The sequence below is a fragment of the Pholcus phalangioides genome, unplaced genomic scaffold (assembly GCF_987345545.1).
Source record: "Pholcus phalangioides strain wild (caught in Gottingen) unplaced genomic scaffold, Ppha-v1.0 ptg000014l_1, whole genome shotgun sequence".
Classification (NCBI taxonomy): domain Eukaryota; kingdom Metazoa; phylum Arthropoda; class Arachnida; order Araneae; family Pholcidae; genus Pholcus; species Pholcus phalangioides.
The window spans coordinates 3,073,744-3,092,098 of NW_028301607.1; the positions used below are offsets into that span (position 1 = coordinate 3,073,744).

General features: G+C 39.4%; 1 protein-coding gene across 1 annotated transcript in view; it reads right to left on the reverse strand.

The window, feature by feature from the left end:
• LOC149077933 (fibroblast growth factor 8b-like) overlaps positions 1–18,355 on the reverse strand; it is a 91,164-nt gene that overhangs the window by 17,197 nt on the left and 55,612 nt on the right. Inside the window, exon 3 of the mRNA XM_089241540.1 lies at positions 11,101–11,299. Coding sequence (XP_089097666.1) covers positions 11,101–11,299 — 199 coding nt within the window. The remainder of the gene's footprint in view (positions 1–11,100; positions 11,300–18,355) is intronic.

Below are 18,355 nucleotides of genomic sequence, written 5' to 3' on the forward strand. Positions count from 1 at the left end.
ATAGAAAATCTTCAAAACTGATCAATAGAAAATCTTCAAAACTGATCAATCGAAAATTCCAATCTGAGTAATCAAAATGTTTTAACTGATTATTCGAAAATTTCTGGGTGATTAATTGAAAACTTTCAAGTGATAAATTTAAGTTGTAACTGGCTACTTTATGGATATGAAAACTATTATCCTACAGTAGAGACAATAAATCTGATCTTGTCGTTAATCTAAAACTCCCTTCGAATTAAACCGAAAAACCGCAAATCACAGCTTTTTTTTCCAATAGTTTTGTGGTTTTCCATGATAAAAAATTTTTATAGAAACATGCGGCTAAATTGTTGAATTGCTTCAAGATTCATTTATTTATTTACATCTACAAACACAAAAGGCCGGTTGCACTTACATTGCGGCGGGGAAGAAAAAGATAAAAAAAAACACGATATAAATCAAAAGAAAAGTAGCAAATAATGACATGTTGAACTTACATGTGGGGAGGGGGCATTTCATCAAAATGGATCTCATCAAGAAACACGAAATGTCAATACTGCATAGTCTTTTGCAAAACAGCGTGTACGCCGGTGTACAAACGAGATCGAATAGAAGTCTATTTCAAGCCCATCGGTATATTTTTTTTTTAAATTTCATAATTTTATTGATGATTGTGAAAAACAGAAACATAATTAGTTTTGTGTCTCGAACAAATCCAATTCATTTGCAGTTTCCACAAAAGAAAATGTATATCGAATTTCAACAAATTTTAATCTAATTGATCGAGTAGATTAACTCGATTGAAATTCTTAAATCACGATTGATGCTCGATTGATTAATCACTGATTAATCAGAACAGCCCTAAGGTGAAATATAACCGGTAAAGCTTATGAATCGGCAGAGATAATCATGAATATCAGAGCCATATTTATCGGCGCAGGTGTGGACGACTGGCTGATAATAATCAATTAATTTGTCTAAGCGGGCATAATGCCATTGGTCAAGATATCAATATATCAGTCGATCTAGGTGCCGATATTTCATTTCCAACCAGCAAGAATAAGAATAGGACACACTCTAATGCGATAGCCAAACACACCATGTAATGTTGATAAATATATAGGTTTCGATTTTTCCTTATTCACCTTAACGAATCGGAATTCACTGAGGTGGATAGAACCACCTTATAGAACCACGCACACATAACCCTTCTACAAAAGAGAAGCGATAAATCTCCTGGACTGGCTAGAAATGTATAAATAAATAAATATAATTGGCTCTTTCTCTCTCTCTCGGTGCCGAGAGACTGAACGCCCCCATTACCAAAAGAAAAAAAAAAACATTCATTCATCCAAAATTTATGAATCATCATACCTAGTCAAAGTAACCGGCAAAAATGGCTTGCTCGAACATGCGAGAAACACTTCTTTCTTTTTTTAATGTTATAAAAAAACCCCCCTGAGGGCCCTTAAACATCTTGTTTAATAAAAAGGAATCCTTCGAAAAAGGGGAGGATAGAAGGCGTCAGGAGCCCTGCTGAAAAGTTCTCTCGTCGTACATGCTGAGAGGAGAAAACTTCACACACACACACACACACGAGAAAAAACGCTATTTTCTCTCTCTCTTCGTGTGTTCTTCACCTAACCATCCACTGACTACTTTCTTAAAAAGTTATAACTACTCCGAGCCTTCAATGGCGGACCACCCACTACGGCGCGATGCTTTTTTTTTTTTTTTTTCATTTATTTTTTCCTTGAGAAAGGACACTTATGGTATTCAGTAAAGAGTCACTAAATCTGCATCGTCTCCTTTCGGACAAGTAAAATATAGCCAATGCATAATGTATGAGCTCCACTATTCACACCTTTCGCATGCCACTTATCGGTTTTTTTTTTCGCTAACATCATTATTATTCTTATTCATAGTGTATATGTGTGTGTACGCGTTACCTATCTCACCCCCTCCATTTTCATTCTATATATATATATTGAGGTATACACGCATATTTATATACCAGTGGTCTTTGAAGGCAGCCGAAAAAAAAAAATCGTTGCCAGTATTTTTTCTATGAAATGACCGCTATACATAAATGTATATAAAAGCCCGGTATATTCAGCTGTTCTCTCTCCCCCCCCCCACCCCCGTTTCCTTAGGTTTTGCTATTTATGGACAGGGCAGTCGTGGTGTCTTGATTTTTATGGCTATGCTCCGACCTACTCCACTGTCACACTTTCATAAAGCTCCATCCGTCTTGGTTTTGTAAGCAGTTGTAAAATGCTTGCGATGTAGTAAGTGGTGTATATTTTAGTTCGTCTGGAATCCTGAATGGCCAATCTAACAGCCGAGCAATGAACAAAGTTCGTCGGCCAAGAGGTTTGTGAGGTCGACTGCACATGTTATCTACCAAGTCCCGGTGCACGTGAATTCATCGCGAAATGCAAACGGGGATGAATAGCAGGAGGAGCGTGGGGGTTCGGCTTTCACTACCTAGTGAGGTGTGCCGGAAGTGTAAGTGTGTGTACTTCACAGTCTGAGTGCGTATATCTAATTTTGTGTCTGATGTTTCAGTGCTGCCGTCTATATTTCAGAAACAAAGTGAGTGAAGTGTAATGATTGAATATTTTTGTGCCGTTTGTAGGTCTGTTGCTACCTGCGGCGAGACTTTTTTTAATGAGGAGATCGGCATACATTTTATGAAATATATATTAGATGATTAACTAAATTTTACTTTGACCCCAGTAGTCACGGGAGCTGCAACATAATACTTGCATAATATGAAAAAAAATCAAGCAATCACCATTTTGGTTCCAAATATGGAAGTCAGATGGCAGCACCAACAAAAACATCATGAAACAAGCACATCCATGAGGGACCACACTTACGCTCAGAACACACATTCTGGCATGTACCGATTCGTTAGAAATTCCGCAAAGGAATGTGTACGAGGTGTATGTGCGGTTAAGCAGTAGTAATCATGGGAACTTGCTATGCCCAAACCTCTCTCGTGTGAGTGTCAAGGCAAAAAAGAGAGAGAGAGAGAGACAAAAAGAGATGAAATAAACGAATTTCTGCCGTTGGAGTTCACATGTTGGCCATCCCAAATTCGAATGTTAAGCCATGCCGTTCCTCTTCACACGTAACTTCTCCTGTTTACCATGATGGAATGATGAACATCTGACAAATTACTAAATATCCATGGTGATGAAGTTCAATGATCAGCATCAGAAGTGATGTTCCATATCAAGACTATCAAATAGTTAACTTGGTTGCCAAAAATAAGGATGCAGAATTATTTGAACAAGTTTTTTATGCGAGAATCGTTCAAAAATAATAATACAAAGAGGAACCAAATACATAATATTTACACCAGATGGAACTTCTAGACAAAGTGAGTGAGTGAGAGAGAGAGAGAGAGAGAGAGGGATCCACTGTATGGTGAGATTAGAAGTAGTGATAAGGACGGATCACGACGTGGATATGGGAAAAACCTTTGCTTCAAAGCAAACACGTGGAAACACATACGCAGGGAGAAACAACAGGCAGGAAATCTAGGCAGAAAAGGACAGGTAGGCAGGTTGGTTGATATAAGTAGCAAAGTCCCGAGCAATTGGTTGTAGTCGTAGTAGTGGAATGAAAACACGCAGCGAACGTCACACCAAGGGATTTCTCGGAGAAGAGATGGAGGAGATGGAATCGGTGAGATGGGGCCCCCAGCCAGGAGGTAACTTATGTGGCCCCAATCAAAGATAACGAGGGACATAAAGAGGCGAGAAATGTGTGCGTGTGCGTTTCAGCTACCTTTCGGAGAAAAAAAATGGGGCGACGACCTATCCGATTCTCTTCTCCCTCTGTGACAGAGAAATAGAGATGTGCTCCATACGTATAACATGCACACGTCCTGCTATCGACCTACAGATAACCGAATAACTCGAACAGTACATTATACGATACTGCGGAAAAGCAATCCTGGTATCCGACGTTCTCTTGACTCACCCGCGATCACCTGAATACGTTTCCTCATGGTAATGTCTCGACGACAAGTAAAAATGCCAAAGATCAACAATAGTTTATTATGATTCTTATTAATTCTATCCAATTACTTCCCTGGGTATCTAACGGTATGGTTATCATCACGCATATCGCACCAAGTGTCATAAAATGCAAAAAAAAAAAAAAAAAAGTGATGAAGCGGCGCTGAAACAAACGGCACATTTTGCAGAAGCCAAATTTCCGATGTAGGAGTCTTTAATATGAGAGCTGTATACGGGGTGATTCAGAAAAAATGGGAAAAACTTTAAAAGGTGATAGTACACACCAATACAAACGATTGTCATCAGAGAATGCCTGGTCTAACATGAAACGCAAACGTGGTAGCATGTTTCGAAACTGCCGCTCCGCAAACGTTAAAACTGCATTCTTGTTGAAATTTATCGGGAGAAAAAGAACACCATGCATGCAAATGTAACCTGGGGAGGACGAAGTAGAAAGCGTGTGCAAATCTGCGTCACAGTGAATAGAAAGCGTGGACGCCAGCTCTGTGAAGTTAATTCCAGCGTGCAACCGTTCTAATAGTTGTAACGTACGGGATAATGGCGCACTTTAGTAATACTGAAAAAGCAGGCATGCATTTCAGTATGAAAATACTTAGCGTATTTCCTCCCAGGTTACATTTGCATGCACGGTGTTCTTTTTCTGTCGATAAATTTCAACAGCAATGTCGTTTTAACGTTTGCGGAGCGGCCATTTCGAAACGCGCTAGCGCGTTTGCGTTTCATGTTAGACTATGCATTATTTGATGACAATTGTTTGTATTGGTGTGTACTATTACCTCTTAAAGTTTTTCCCCCATCTTTTCTGAAACACCCTGTAGAAGGAGCAGTGCATACGAGTAAGTTATCTTCAGCTTGACCATCTTCTTTGGTCACTAAGAACCACCGCTGATCACGCCAATCAATAAGAAACATTCTTGAACGTTAAACACGGATCTTGTGAAGTTTTGTGGCAAACATAAAAACATATCAACTGCTATTATGACGTATCAAACTTACACCAGTGGGCAAAAAAATATTCAAAAAATGTCATCGTACCACACATTGTGATTGCTCAATGCTGCATGCTGATTTTAAGCCTACAACCAATTAAATTCCAAAATTATGTTACACATTTTTGTCTTTATTTGATAGATGGTGGCACGAGTCCTAGTCGAAATTTGTTTCGAAAATGTATGACAAATTCGAAAGTTGGAAGAGGTTTTCCGCCAAACATATTTTTTTCTTCTCTCATTTGCAAATCATTAATGCCGTGGTGTTAATCTCATAAATGCCAGTGGTGTCAGCGAAACTGCTCTCATAGTTTAGTTTCACCGGTCCGCAGTGTCGTCTTAACGCATGAGCCCACCCGGGCACGGCCCAGGGTGGATCACAAAAATGTGATCCGGTTGAAATTTTCTAGAATTTCCAAGGTAGGGCCTCAGAAAAACCACTTATCGCGGGGAGCCCATGATGCTCTTAAGACGGCCCTGCCGGTCCGCAAGTATGAAGAGGTTGAAGAACACTGTATTAGAGCACTATTCATGGAAGGTGCGTACGGGTGGTTAAAAAACAGCCGTAGTACCAAGAAGTTAACTCTTTTTTTTTTAAAAACCTTCTTAAAGTTCCAACGTCTTTTTTCACCATCTTTTCTGATTTACGTCTGGATTTTTTTTTTTTTTTTAAACGCCGGTAATAAATTCGGGCCTCTCTGGACAACTTCTTGGTTACAAAAGGAACATTTGATATTCCACTCAACCGCAGTTTCCCCCTCCCCTAAAGTGACTCCCGTAGAAAGCAGTATTTCATTTTGGCAGGGATAAACGCAATTGGGGAAAAAAAAAAATCATGTACAACATGAGAATATAACTGTTGTACCTTGCGTACGCGGTTCCTTCAGGACGAAGAAGATAGGTAGGATGAATGAGTAGCCCACTCGTGATTTGAGGGGGGGGGGGGGGGTCGTTGTCCCGTAACAAAAGGCCCAGAAAAAAAAAGAAGCAAGATTTGCTTCAAGGGACACAACACGAGCGGAGGGGGGAGAGGAGGGGTAGGAAACATGAAAAATTCCCGAAATGCCATTTTTTTTTTTCTATAGCTCAAAAATGGAGAGTCCTTAGATTCATTTCCCTACATACTCAGACGAGGCAACTTACCCGTCGAGTGTATCTAATAGGCGCGATATTACCTACGCGAAGCCATAAATCCACCAAAAGGAAGACAAGGAGATGGTAGAAGAATAAAGATAGGTCTGTCCGCACGTGTTAGGAGCTCCATCTAGCGTCGCACATGTGTAACACACACACATGTACGACGACAGAATGAGGTAAGATAAGGAATCTACCAGATAATAGGATCAGAAAGGTGGATTTATGACCAGAGGCCCGACGTCAGGCCTATTGAATTCGTGGTTTTTATTTAATACATACACGACAACACACATTCGAAAAAAAGATAAAATATACTCGGGGAGAGAGAGAGAGCAAGCAAGCACTACACCTCCGATCGTCACGTATTCGGGTACACGGTCGTTTCGATGCTTCGTTTACCTAAGAGTACCCCCCCCCCCTGCCTTCCCCCCTAGGTACACTAATTGAAGCTGCTGAAAGCATGGAGTAGCCTGTTATCATTTTAAGACTCGTTATTAAGTTGTAGCACGCATGAGGTGAACTAAATAGCATGGCATTTTTTTTTCCTTCTTGTGTACATTGAAATGATCTACAGTGTATTTTTTTTTTACTCCTGGACCGCAGCGGCAATAATACTGTGTATTCAAGATGGCCGAATCATCTTGAACTTAATCATTTTCGGTAAGAGAAAAAGCCGCATAGCAATTTAAGAAGGGGGGGGGGGAATTCACAAACGGCGTTAAGTATAAGTTGATAAATGATACTACTAAGCGACGGTGATTCATTGAGGGAATTTGCTGAAGCGGGGGCTAACGCATCCGAAGACCACTTGAGAGAGTGATTGCGGTGTACATAACCAACGAACTTCCCCGAAATAACTTTTATCACCTCGAGATCAAGGATCTTCACCCATGCTCCGGATTCTCACCGAGAGTGTCGCCGTCATTATAGAGAGATAATGACGAGTGAATTTTATCGAGCTCCACAGCGCGGACATTCTTCTGAAATGCCTCCCCTAATGGACACTATATCGAGAAGTGTTGAGTGATTCGTGATCTTTTGCGTTATCTTTCAAATTTACGTATACGTATGACTAGTACTAGGGGAAAATCAATTTTAAGGAAATTGACCGTATAAAGTCCCTTTTGTGGGAGCGGTTACGCTATCGAGATTTAGTGGCGCGCTTTATAATGGATACCGGCTTGACGATGACTCGATTTTAGGGTAGTGAGGATTTTGTTTTGGTAGAAAGCGATGGGGAGGGGGGGGGGGGGTTCCGAAAGAAGAAGAAGAAGAAAAATAAAAACAAATGCATCTGTGGGAGGTTTAAAATAGGATTTTTTTGAACATGCTTTTATTTTCGTAACTTATAATGTGAACATGTTTTCTGATGATTCACAATGTCAACACCCTTTTTCCGCCAGTTGTTAAGGACATGAAACACTCTTTTTGACGATCTACCATACGAACAGGCTTTTTGATAACGTACAACGCAAACACCCTTAGTGAACACGGTTTTTGAAAATCGAAAATGTGGACTATATGCCCCTCTACAAGAGCGGGGGAAGAAGGGCTCTAGCCTGGGGGCCCGGGATGACTCTTACAATTTTTTTAGTGTTTTCTCACACTGTAAAATCACTATGAAGGGCCCGTGAAAAGGAGCCAGGGCCTGTCAAAGATCTCAGCCTAAGGGCCCTGATGTAGGATGCGAGGGAGGGGGGCATGATGTGGACCTACTGCAACGCAAACATGCTTTTTGACAATCTATAATATGAACACACTTTTTGACAATCTACGATATTCTACGATATGGATGCACTTTTTGACAATCTACGATATTCTACGATATGGATACACTTTTTGACAATCTACGATATTCTACGATATGGATACACTTTTTGACAATCTACGATATTCTACGATATGGATACACTTTTTGACAATCTACGATATTCTACGATATGGATACACTTTTTGACAATCTACGATATTCTACGATATGGATACACTTTTTGACAATCTACGATATTCTACGATATGGATACACTTTTTGAAAATTTGCAATCCTATAACTTGAACACGCTCTTCGACAAGTTGTAATCCTACAATTTGAACACCCCTTTTTGACAATTTGTAATTCTACAGTGTGAGCAAGCTTTTTTGACAATCTGAATGCAAACACGCTTTTTTTGGCCATTAGCGTACGCGGGATGGGGGGTTCTAATCCCCCTTCCCCCTCAAACCGAGATCTCGGTGTTATTTTTCAGGGGGAAAAAAAAGTAACCCTGCCCCCTTCAGTATAAAAAGAATTTGAAACCCTATCTCGGAGAAAATTCTGCGTACGCCTATGTTTTTGACAATATTCAATGTGAACACGCTTTTTTATGAAAACCTATAATGAGAATACGACCTTTAATCATTTAATCGTATTTCGTTAATTTCTCGTGTATTTGCCTTATTCGTTGGTAACTTCTTAAATTGCGTCCTTTGTTGTGTTAATCTAGATTGCTGAAACCTGTGTTACGATATCCAGAGCATGATCTTTAAATACGTATCTACACTGCATATTCAAGTTCGACTATCGCAATCGCGAATCTTATGATCAATTTACTCTGCTAACCAACGATTTATTCATAATGATTTTACAGGAGTGGGGGAAATCGATTTTTCCGATTTCACTTTTTTTCCCTAGCTTCTTCGTACGGTATGCGTTCATGACATTTCCCTAATTAAACTCGCTTCAACCGTGCAAAAAAATTAGACGTTTTGAACAGATATAGAATGTTATATACGAATACTTTCTCAGCAGGGGGTTATAGATAACAACACAAAAAGCGAGATAATCTGTCAGGAATATAATCCTTTTTCCCCATTCTTCTTTTTTTTTGTTTTACATAAACAAAATTTTTCTTTTCGGAAGCAGCAACATTGTAGAAATTTCTAGATAACGCCGAGGAAGTTCGCCGAGTGCAAGGACGTCGACGTCCTTCTCTATTTTTTTTTTTTTCCTCTTTCTTTTTCACGGATGACACAACATTATCCGATGCTTTTTCCAGACCCCACGCGGTCTGAGAACTTACGACAAAAACAGAACAAAACCGCTTTTTTGTCTCTGTCATTACATATGAAATACCTAATCGAGGTTTCAATTTATCTATTTGCTTCTAATCTTCTTATTTACTTCGTACCTTTTCTTTTCATTGATTCCATCGGAGAGATAAGTTCAAGTTCATTTTTAGGAATTGTTTTTTGTTTTTTTTTTTCCTTTCCGCCCGAGGTCCGCAGTCCAATAGATTCGATCTCTCTTTTAGGTCTGGAAGACCACCAGCAGCGAAAAAAAAAAAAGAAGAAAGAAAGAACTTGATGATACCGAAATAGAAGTAAACAGATCTTTTGAAAAGCAACGTCACTGGCACCGTATGTTCCGATAAAAAAAGTAAAAGATATAGATTAAAAACAGCTGTAACCTGATAAAAACTAGAAAAGAAAATGAATTGAGTTACGTATCAACGTATCATCGGTGTTGTTGGCGATCGATTTGAATAAACGAATCGAAATGTTAAGACTCTTTTCAACCACTAAAAGATATATGACTAACGTGTCCACGGAAGAGTCAATGAGGAATTCAAACATGCTCCGAGGAGGAGGAGGAGGACACTCGAGAATGAATATCAAGAAGAAAAGAATTATTGTATTTTACAACCTTGATAAAGGTTTGTTGAACTTCCGGATGCACCCATCACTTCGAAATCTCCTCTTGGAGATGTGAAGCGGAGTGTTCCCGGTCTAACAGTGTATTTTATAACAGTATTTGAAACATTTGAGGAATAATATTACAGTCGTTTTATCGGCTCATACCCGATGAAATCATCTGGAACCAAAATTTCTCCCATAGAAACAAGTTCCCCGCTTAGTAGAATAACTTTTCTCCGGTTAGGGGTCATTCAAGTATTACGTCAGCATGAATGGGAGGAGAGGAGTTTCAGGTTTGCTGACTTTTGATGACAAGAGGGAAGGGGGTTTGGATGATGCTTAAGTCATCATTCGGTGCGCCAAAAAAACGGAAAAAAACCTTTCGATAGTTATTCGGCACCTGAACTAACGTTCTCCCTATTGATAAGCCCCTTACAAAGTCACTTCAGTGATCTCTAAATGTTTTACGGATCTTTCAAGTGCTCGGGAAATGTTTCCGGGCTGCATGAGTACTATGGAAATGTTTCTGGGCTGCATAAGTACTATGGAAATATTTCCAGTCTGCAAAAGTGCTAGGGAAATGTTTCCAGTCTGCATAAGTGCTATGGAAATGTTTCCTGGCCGCTCAAGTGCTCTGGAACTGTGCCACAGATCATTTAAGTATCACTTAACTGGGAATGTTCCGCGGGTAACTTGAATGATGTGGAACCGCATTGGGAGCCGCTTAAGTGCTCTAAAACTGTGCCACATGTCACTCAAGGGATCTTTCATCAGAAGGCAGCATTTAAAGTTGAACTTTCCGGGATTTTTTTAAGATGACTTCCGGGAAAAGTGTGATTCATCACATAAAAATTAGTAATAAAATTCTAGAAAAAAATTGTATGCGAAGATGAATATACCCTGCATCATATTGGCTAAAAAATGTGAATGAGGTGAATTATTTGGTCATTTATGAAGCTCCGAAATTTCACAAAAAAATTTGAAAAAAATAAATAAATAAAGATTTGCCGATACAGTCGAATGTCGTTTTAACGAATACCGTTATAGCGAAAATCTCGTTTCAACGAACTTTTCTAATCCCTCAGATAAGTTTGCATAGAAACAATGCAAACAATGCTTCTCCGGTCTTTTAGAGTTCGTTGTAACGGGATTCGACTGTACTTATGTACTTTAATGTATTTTCTGAGTACGAAAAATGTAAAAACATCTTGAAAATTCCAAAAAAAAGGAATGCTCGGGGGTCTGAAAGGGTTATAGACGATTGAACTCACCATTAGGACTATGCGGCGTTCCCTTTGCGTTAACCGTTTTGCCGATGACCTGTACATGGCGGCCGCTGCACTGGTTATACAGCTTGTACGTCCGCTGTATGACTTGCGACGACGATGAAGACGAAGGTGACGAGGTGTGATTGCGGATTATGACAGATGCTCCTTTCTCAAGACCAGCTGAGAGGCTATGACAAGACACCTATAAAGTACAATATACACGGAACTGTTAACTACTCATCTTTGAAAATATAGTAATTTTTGACGAAGAAAAATCCTAAATCACGGTAATCAACAAATTTCGAACGCGTTATATCGAATTGAATGTGTTGATATATTGATTGATTTCCCACCGTTTATATGGAACCTTTATTCATGATTGTTTATGTCCAGCAATTCTGCAGTTTAGGGAAGCGAGAGAGAGAGGGAAGGATATATGTCGCATGCAAAGACGTGCGCACAATTTACGAGTCACGTGCATTACAAAGCACTGGAATACCGAACAAAAGAAGAATCGGATTCGGTTCCCTTTTTTTTTCAAGGTTGTCTCTCTCTCTTTTTTGTGACTACTCGGTCAGATTCATCTTCTGCCAAAGTGAAATACCGAAATAAAAAAAAAAAAAACGTCCAAGTAAAAGAAAAGAGTCGTCGTATTGTTTATAAAACAGCGCATCTACACCGCCAGTGACTAAATACACGTACATTACACAAGGGAAATTTTCCACTCACTCAGCGAATACAAATGGCATGCATTTATGTTTCACACCGAAACAAGACATTACACATGGTGAAATATCTTTCCTCTTCCTCCAAGTACGTATTCGATTCCGATTGTAGGGATTTTACTCCTTCGATCAGATTTTCCAAGGCCTTCACGGGATGGGGAAACGTCGTATACATAAAAATTACCATTGGTACCACCACTCAGCCGACTGAATATTGAGTCATCCATCAGTTTCAAGATGACTCTTATTTTGTAGATGTCTACTCCAGTGACGCCATTGCCACACGTGGGGCCCAGGGGCACCTTGACAATTTTGGTGCCCAAAAAACACTTGTGGGGTGCCCTTCAGCTCCTATATTATATGTTATGCAGCGTTGGAGTGGAAAAGTAAGTCATTTGTTTCACGGACCAGTGAATACGAGAACCTAGTGGTCCGCAGGTCATAATGAGGGGGGGGGGGTCCGTTAAACGAAAAATCTCTTCTGAATAATAATACGTAATCGATTTTCCTAAATATATTGTCATTTATATGAATGATATATCATCAAGGCATACAAAAAAAACCGATTAAATCTATTAGAACTGTAGGCAACCCTTACGAAGCCACCACTGTTGATTCTGTGGCTTTATCGATAAACAAGTGTGGAGGTTTGAAGACATTCCTTTTTAAATTGCATTTTTAGAAAACATTTTGCAAAATATACAGGGTTGGGCAAAAAGTCCGTAGAAACTTTAAAAATTCATAAAAACAGGAAAAATAACCGAAATTAAAAACGGTTTGCAGGGTTAGCATCGCTAGATCACGGGAATTTTTTAAGAAAGGAAAAAATATCTTAAAACAGCCCAGCCGATAGGTGGCGCTGGTACGAGCGACTTCGGTGGAAATATGCAAATGAGACGGTTTAATAAGAACTTGCACTCCTAATCCACAATCAGTCCACTGTTGTAAACCGTGTATGTGGACCTGCAGTACCGTTGCTGGATTTGTGACTTGCCTGGATGTGTTATCTCTTATACGTATTCCACCAAATATTATGCTGTAATAACGCTTCCTACACTCCACTTAGTGACTAATCTCTGAAAGTAGTCGCGCTTCTTGGAGACAAGACCACAAAATCAAGTCCTTATTGGATAGCGTATCGATTTCCTAGAATTGCTTTTCCAATAGAACATTGGGGGAGAGGGGAGGTAAGACAACAATCTGATATTCGTGAAAGAAAATCAGCAACAACAACAACAAATTATCCGATTATTTTTCTCTGATAATTAGGTTTGACTTCATGTGTTAAATGAATACATGAAAGATTGAAGAGGGTGAGCCGTTGAAACTCAGTCTCTGGGAGTCAACATCGATCTAAGAGAGAGGAAAAACAAAAGCAAAAAAAAAAACCTCGTTATCGGTTTATCCGCCCAGCAAATGGCCGATGACGGACATCAAAGATTTCAGATAAAGGAAAAGAAATCAGAATCGATAAAATTGCGATGAGAGTGAATGTCTCTGTACAGTACAGGGTGTCCATAAATTCGTAAGTGGTTTAAAAATTTATAAAAATTGCAGGCATTGATGCATTTCAGTGCGGTTTGCGAAAAGGTTACTCTCACGAAGAGGAATTTTTTTTTTGGTAGGGGGAAAAAATTAATTCAAATTTTTTGTCGGTAGAGAACGCTGCACGAAGGCGAATCACTGGAATAAGCAAATAAGAGTTTTATAAACTGTAGGGTGCATGATTAAGGATGTGCGATGTTGGCATTGATGCATGAAGCGCCATTGGTGAAGCTGTCTTACCGTAGCGACGATTCACTGGATGAAGCTTTACGGACGCTTCAGATACATTAGAGAGAAGAGATCTTCAAATTTTTTCCAGTCGTGAGCACTGCCTGGACCCATCATAAAAAGAAAAGCACCCTTGCAGCATGCTTGACATACAAATGCATAAAGTTAGGATGGTTTCTATCCTTGAATGCAAATTGTACAACGTATTTAATTGGAACGTTGATCAAGTACTCACGAGCACTAAATCAGGCACTCTGGGTGCGTCAGGGAGCACCATGGTGATCACGAGCAGCGGGTTGAAGAATTAGAGATTGAAGGAAGATTCGGGTTTAATCACTTCTGCCGAACTTCTGTAACAACATCCCTCGATCGACAAAAATTTTAACTATTTTTTTTTCTGCCCCATAAATATCACTGTGAGAATAACGTGGAAATCCAAATTTTCCAGATTTTTATGAATTTTCAACTATTCACGAATAAACGGGATATTACCATGTATATTCGCAAGTTTCTATCTACGGATTCAGTTCCTGTTATGTGGATATTACAGAAATTAATATAAAATCTATCATTAACTATAGACGAAGATCACACGTAACCAATCCAGTAGTGTAAAGATCAGGATTGAGAAAAAAAAAAGAAAGGAAGAAAATCAGAGGTAGGAAAAAAATCGCGATTACATCAGTGACGGTTGTTATCTTTTTGCCCTGTGGAGACGAAACCGTGAATTACAAGGCAGGATCACAGGACGACACGCAATTACCTGCAAGAAACAAAGTAGAGGAAAAAGAAGGGGGAAGAAAAAAAAGAAGATAATATTTACTCGGGGCTAACTAGATTAGAGAAATTAGTTTAAGTTGCAATAAGCAATGCTGATGGCCTTGTCGACTGATTAGAAAAATTATACTGCTGGATGAAGCCTGATGACACTGGCTTCGATGAAGGAATTCAGATCACCGCATTAACGTTTTCGAAGCAGGTGGGAAAAATAAAAGAAAAACTCAATTATCACTGTCTCGTATATTTCTTTCTCCTCGCTTTCTTTAAGTAACTTTGATCGAACGGAAGTTGCAAAATGATGGCATTAGATTCATGTTTCAGGTTTGAAATGGATTTTGTTTTTCCTGTTCAGTGTGGCGCATTAATTGCTAATGCCTTTAATCAGTGCTATACATGACTTGACTATATGTAAGGGGGGAAAAAGAAAGAATAAATATTCACGAGATACGAGTTGATGAACTGACTTGTACGAGATCCAACAAACGTTCACTACTGATTTCCTCAAATGAGAAATCGCCCGTGATGGCTCACCCGATTCCCCGATGGTTTCTGTCGGGATGCACAATACAGGAGATAATTATCATCAATTTCTAAAATCTGGTCTCAGATACCGTCGTTCATTTTTCACGAAAGCATGAGTATTATCGGTGTAATACGGTACGGACGCAGGTTCGAATCCCACAATCTACACAGTGAAGGTCGGCTGAAGTTGCTCTTCTGTGGTTCCCAACTTCGACGCACGAATGCGAGCCGACAATTAATGGCAGATGGCAGCGCTACACATAACAAGCATTACACAGTAACAAACTTCGCTTCAGGTTCACTACACGTACACACACGCACATTCCAACATGTACCAATTCGTTAGAAATTGATAGATTACAGTACAATATAGCATGTTTCTATTCAGGATATCCATATGAATTTTAAATAAATTTTAAATATGGCGAAGAATACGTAAAATTGAAATTAAACGGTGTAGTTCCAGCAATGCACCTAAAGTAGATGATAGAGAAGGATCAGCAAAGCACAAAGACAAAGAGAACGCACGTACATCTGAAGGAGAAATCAGAAGGATGAGTGCAGTGTTAATACCTAGAGGCAGAGCAGCATGTGAAGAAGATGATAAAGTAGCCTCAAAATACGAAAATATATAGTGTGTGAATAAGATGATCACAATGTGAAGGGAAGGACGACGCAGCAGCATATGAAGATGTTGGTAGAGAAGATCAAGCACTACGAAGACAAGTAAAGACGCAGAGGCATCTGCAGAAGATGGCGAAGGAGGGTTAGCATAACAATACAAAGAGGTTTTTAAAGTAGCAGTGAGCATTAGAAAAACGATGACTACTACCTGCACGTCCCACTTTCTGGGTGCAAAAACTTAAAACTTATTATAACTTTCACTTTCTTTCACAAGGAAGTTCAACTAAACCAAAAAAATTTAAAAAACGAACGGAAATGTGTACCAATTTAAACAACCAGCAACAAAATGCTAGTTGAAAATTGAAATTTACGAGGTAAACCATCGTGTTCTTTGTAGAGAAAACCATGACCTATGTATTGCAGAGCTACGAACGAAATTTAGTGAAGATAAATTTGCATAGCCAGAGAAGCTTACTCAGAGGAAGTTCGATCGGCACCTATTTCGGTTATTCATATATTCGGTTCGGAGCAAACATGATCCCAATGTTAATCTTACTGGCATATAAAACAAAATTCGACAATGATTCCACAAAAGCAAAATCCACTACACGATAAAATCATAAGATATAGATACTTGTTGAAATTAAAATCAGCGAACTCCGGTAGTACTATAACCGCAAGAAAAGGATAAACATCCCGTCGAATATGGCTGACCGTAATACAGACACTTAATTTGCATAAGGACACCTCTCACCCAAGAAAAACCATTAAATCTCTCTGTATTTTTTTTTTCTCTTTTAATTGCTCCCAAAGTAATTATTTCGTATACTCCGTGGGTGTCAGACCTGGGCTTGCGCAAAGAGAAACGAGGCTCGGTACCACGATCAATCTGACGAACGTGATCGAACGAAAACCTGTCTGATCACCAATTTATTTATTTATTCATTTGTCATGTGTATTTTTTAATATTCAGGCTAATTGACATCTTTCTTTTCCTTTTTATCGTATAAGAGCATCAAAAGGATCCCGACTCTCATTTTGTAAGTATAATAATAACTGGAACACGAAAAAACACAGTCAAAAAAAGAGAAGGGGGGGAAAAAAAAAGAGAGATAACACTTTTTCTCTTGAATTGGAAACGTGCTGATCACCCCATCACTCCCTTCTAATGCTGGCCCGTTTCTTTGCCATGATCATAAGCTATTTCATCAATCGATTCATTTGTTCATTGCCAATTTCAGTCACGATCTTAGAGGCGGGTCATGAATATAAATAGGGCTGGGGAGAGCGAAAACTGACGAAATGTCAATTTCGGGAAGTTGAATACTTATTGAACAGCCGCAGAAAAACACCTTATTTGGTCAATGGGTTCGGTGTCCATCGCACATGTTCGGATTTTTGTTGGTTACGTACCGAAATACGATGGTTTGCGGAACGACAAGGACAGGTTATGATTCTGTACAGGTCAAAAAAAAACAAAAACACAATTGCTGTTAATTTAATTGGTTGATTGAGAAAGAAATAATGTGTTTCATCGAAAATCGATTGAGATGCAAATATGTCCGATATATATAAAGGAATTTGCATAATGTGCATAATTCTTTCAACGCCTAGACCTCGTGACGCATCGAAAGGACACAGGATTGCAAATTAGTTTCGGTGAGGTGTCCCAAGGCCTCGTGTTTGAAGCGGGGAACTGCATGGCAGCATATTAGTTCCTAGTTCCAGTTCCAATTTGGTGCTCCAAGGCCTTGGAAATTTTATAAGAAATTTAAACTGATCGAAAAAACAACGAGCATTTAAAAATTGATCGGCTTTCAAGGTGTTCGTCGTAAAATTGTCAACAGCAATCAAAAAATGCAAATTTAGGGAATTCGACTTCACTTTTTTTTATTATTTATTGATTGTTGTTTCTGTAATAATGAACGAAAGAAAAAGTCTGTGGGGGCCCAGATGCGATTCTTTTTCCTTTACTGGTAGGCGGCCAGATGGAAAAACTGGAGGGCCAAAAAGTCAACCAGGTTGCACGTCACAAAGACCTGAGAAGACCTCGTGTTCAAAGCGGAGGACAACAGAATCACTTATCAGTTCCATCGAGGATGCCAGCTGTCCCCAAATGACTAAAGGACTGCATATCAGTTTCAGTGAGGTATCTCAAAGCCTCGTGTTTGATGAAGAACAACGGAATCACATATCAGTTTGAGTGAGGTGTCTCAAAGCATAGTGTTTGAAGCGTGGGAACTAAGGGATCACATATCAGTTTTCATGAGATGTTTCAAAACGAGGGATTACTCATCAGTTTCTGTGAGGTGTCCCACAGCCTCGTGTTTGAAGCGTAGAAACTACTGGGTCGCATATCAATTTCAGTGAGGTGTCTCAAAGCATAATGTTCGAAGCGTAGGAACTAAGGGATCACATATCAGTTTTGATAAGTGTTTCAAAGCTTCGTATTTGAAGCGAAGGACCACTCATCATTTTCAGTGAGTTATCTCAAAGCCTCTTGTTTAAAGCGAGGGAACTAGGGAATCACATACAGTAAAACCCCTCAGATGCGGTCACCCCTCTTTCACGGCCAATTGATAATCTCCCCTTATATAATGAAAGTACGCATTACAAACCCGTGATTAACGGTCAACCCCCTCTTTTGCGGACAAATTTTTTTTTTCCCACCGGTGTCCGCAAAAGAGCGATTTTACTGTATCAGTTTCAGTGAAGTGTCGTATGATCCTCATGGGAGAGTTTTGAGGTTTTCAGCATCAGCAATCTAAAAAAACGTTATTCATACCAGCTCTTTCAAGTGACTTATACTATCACATACATATCACTTAATCTTG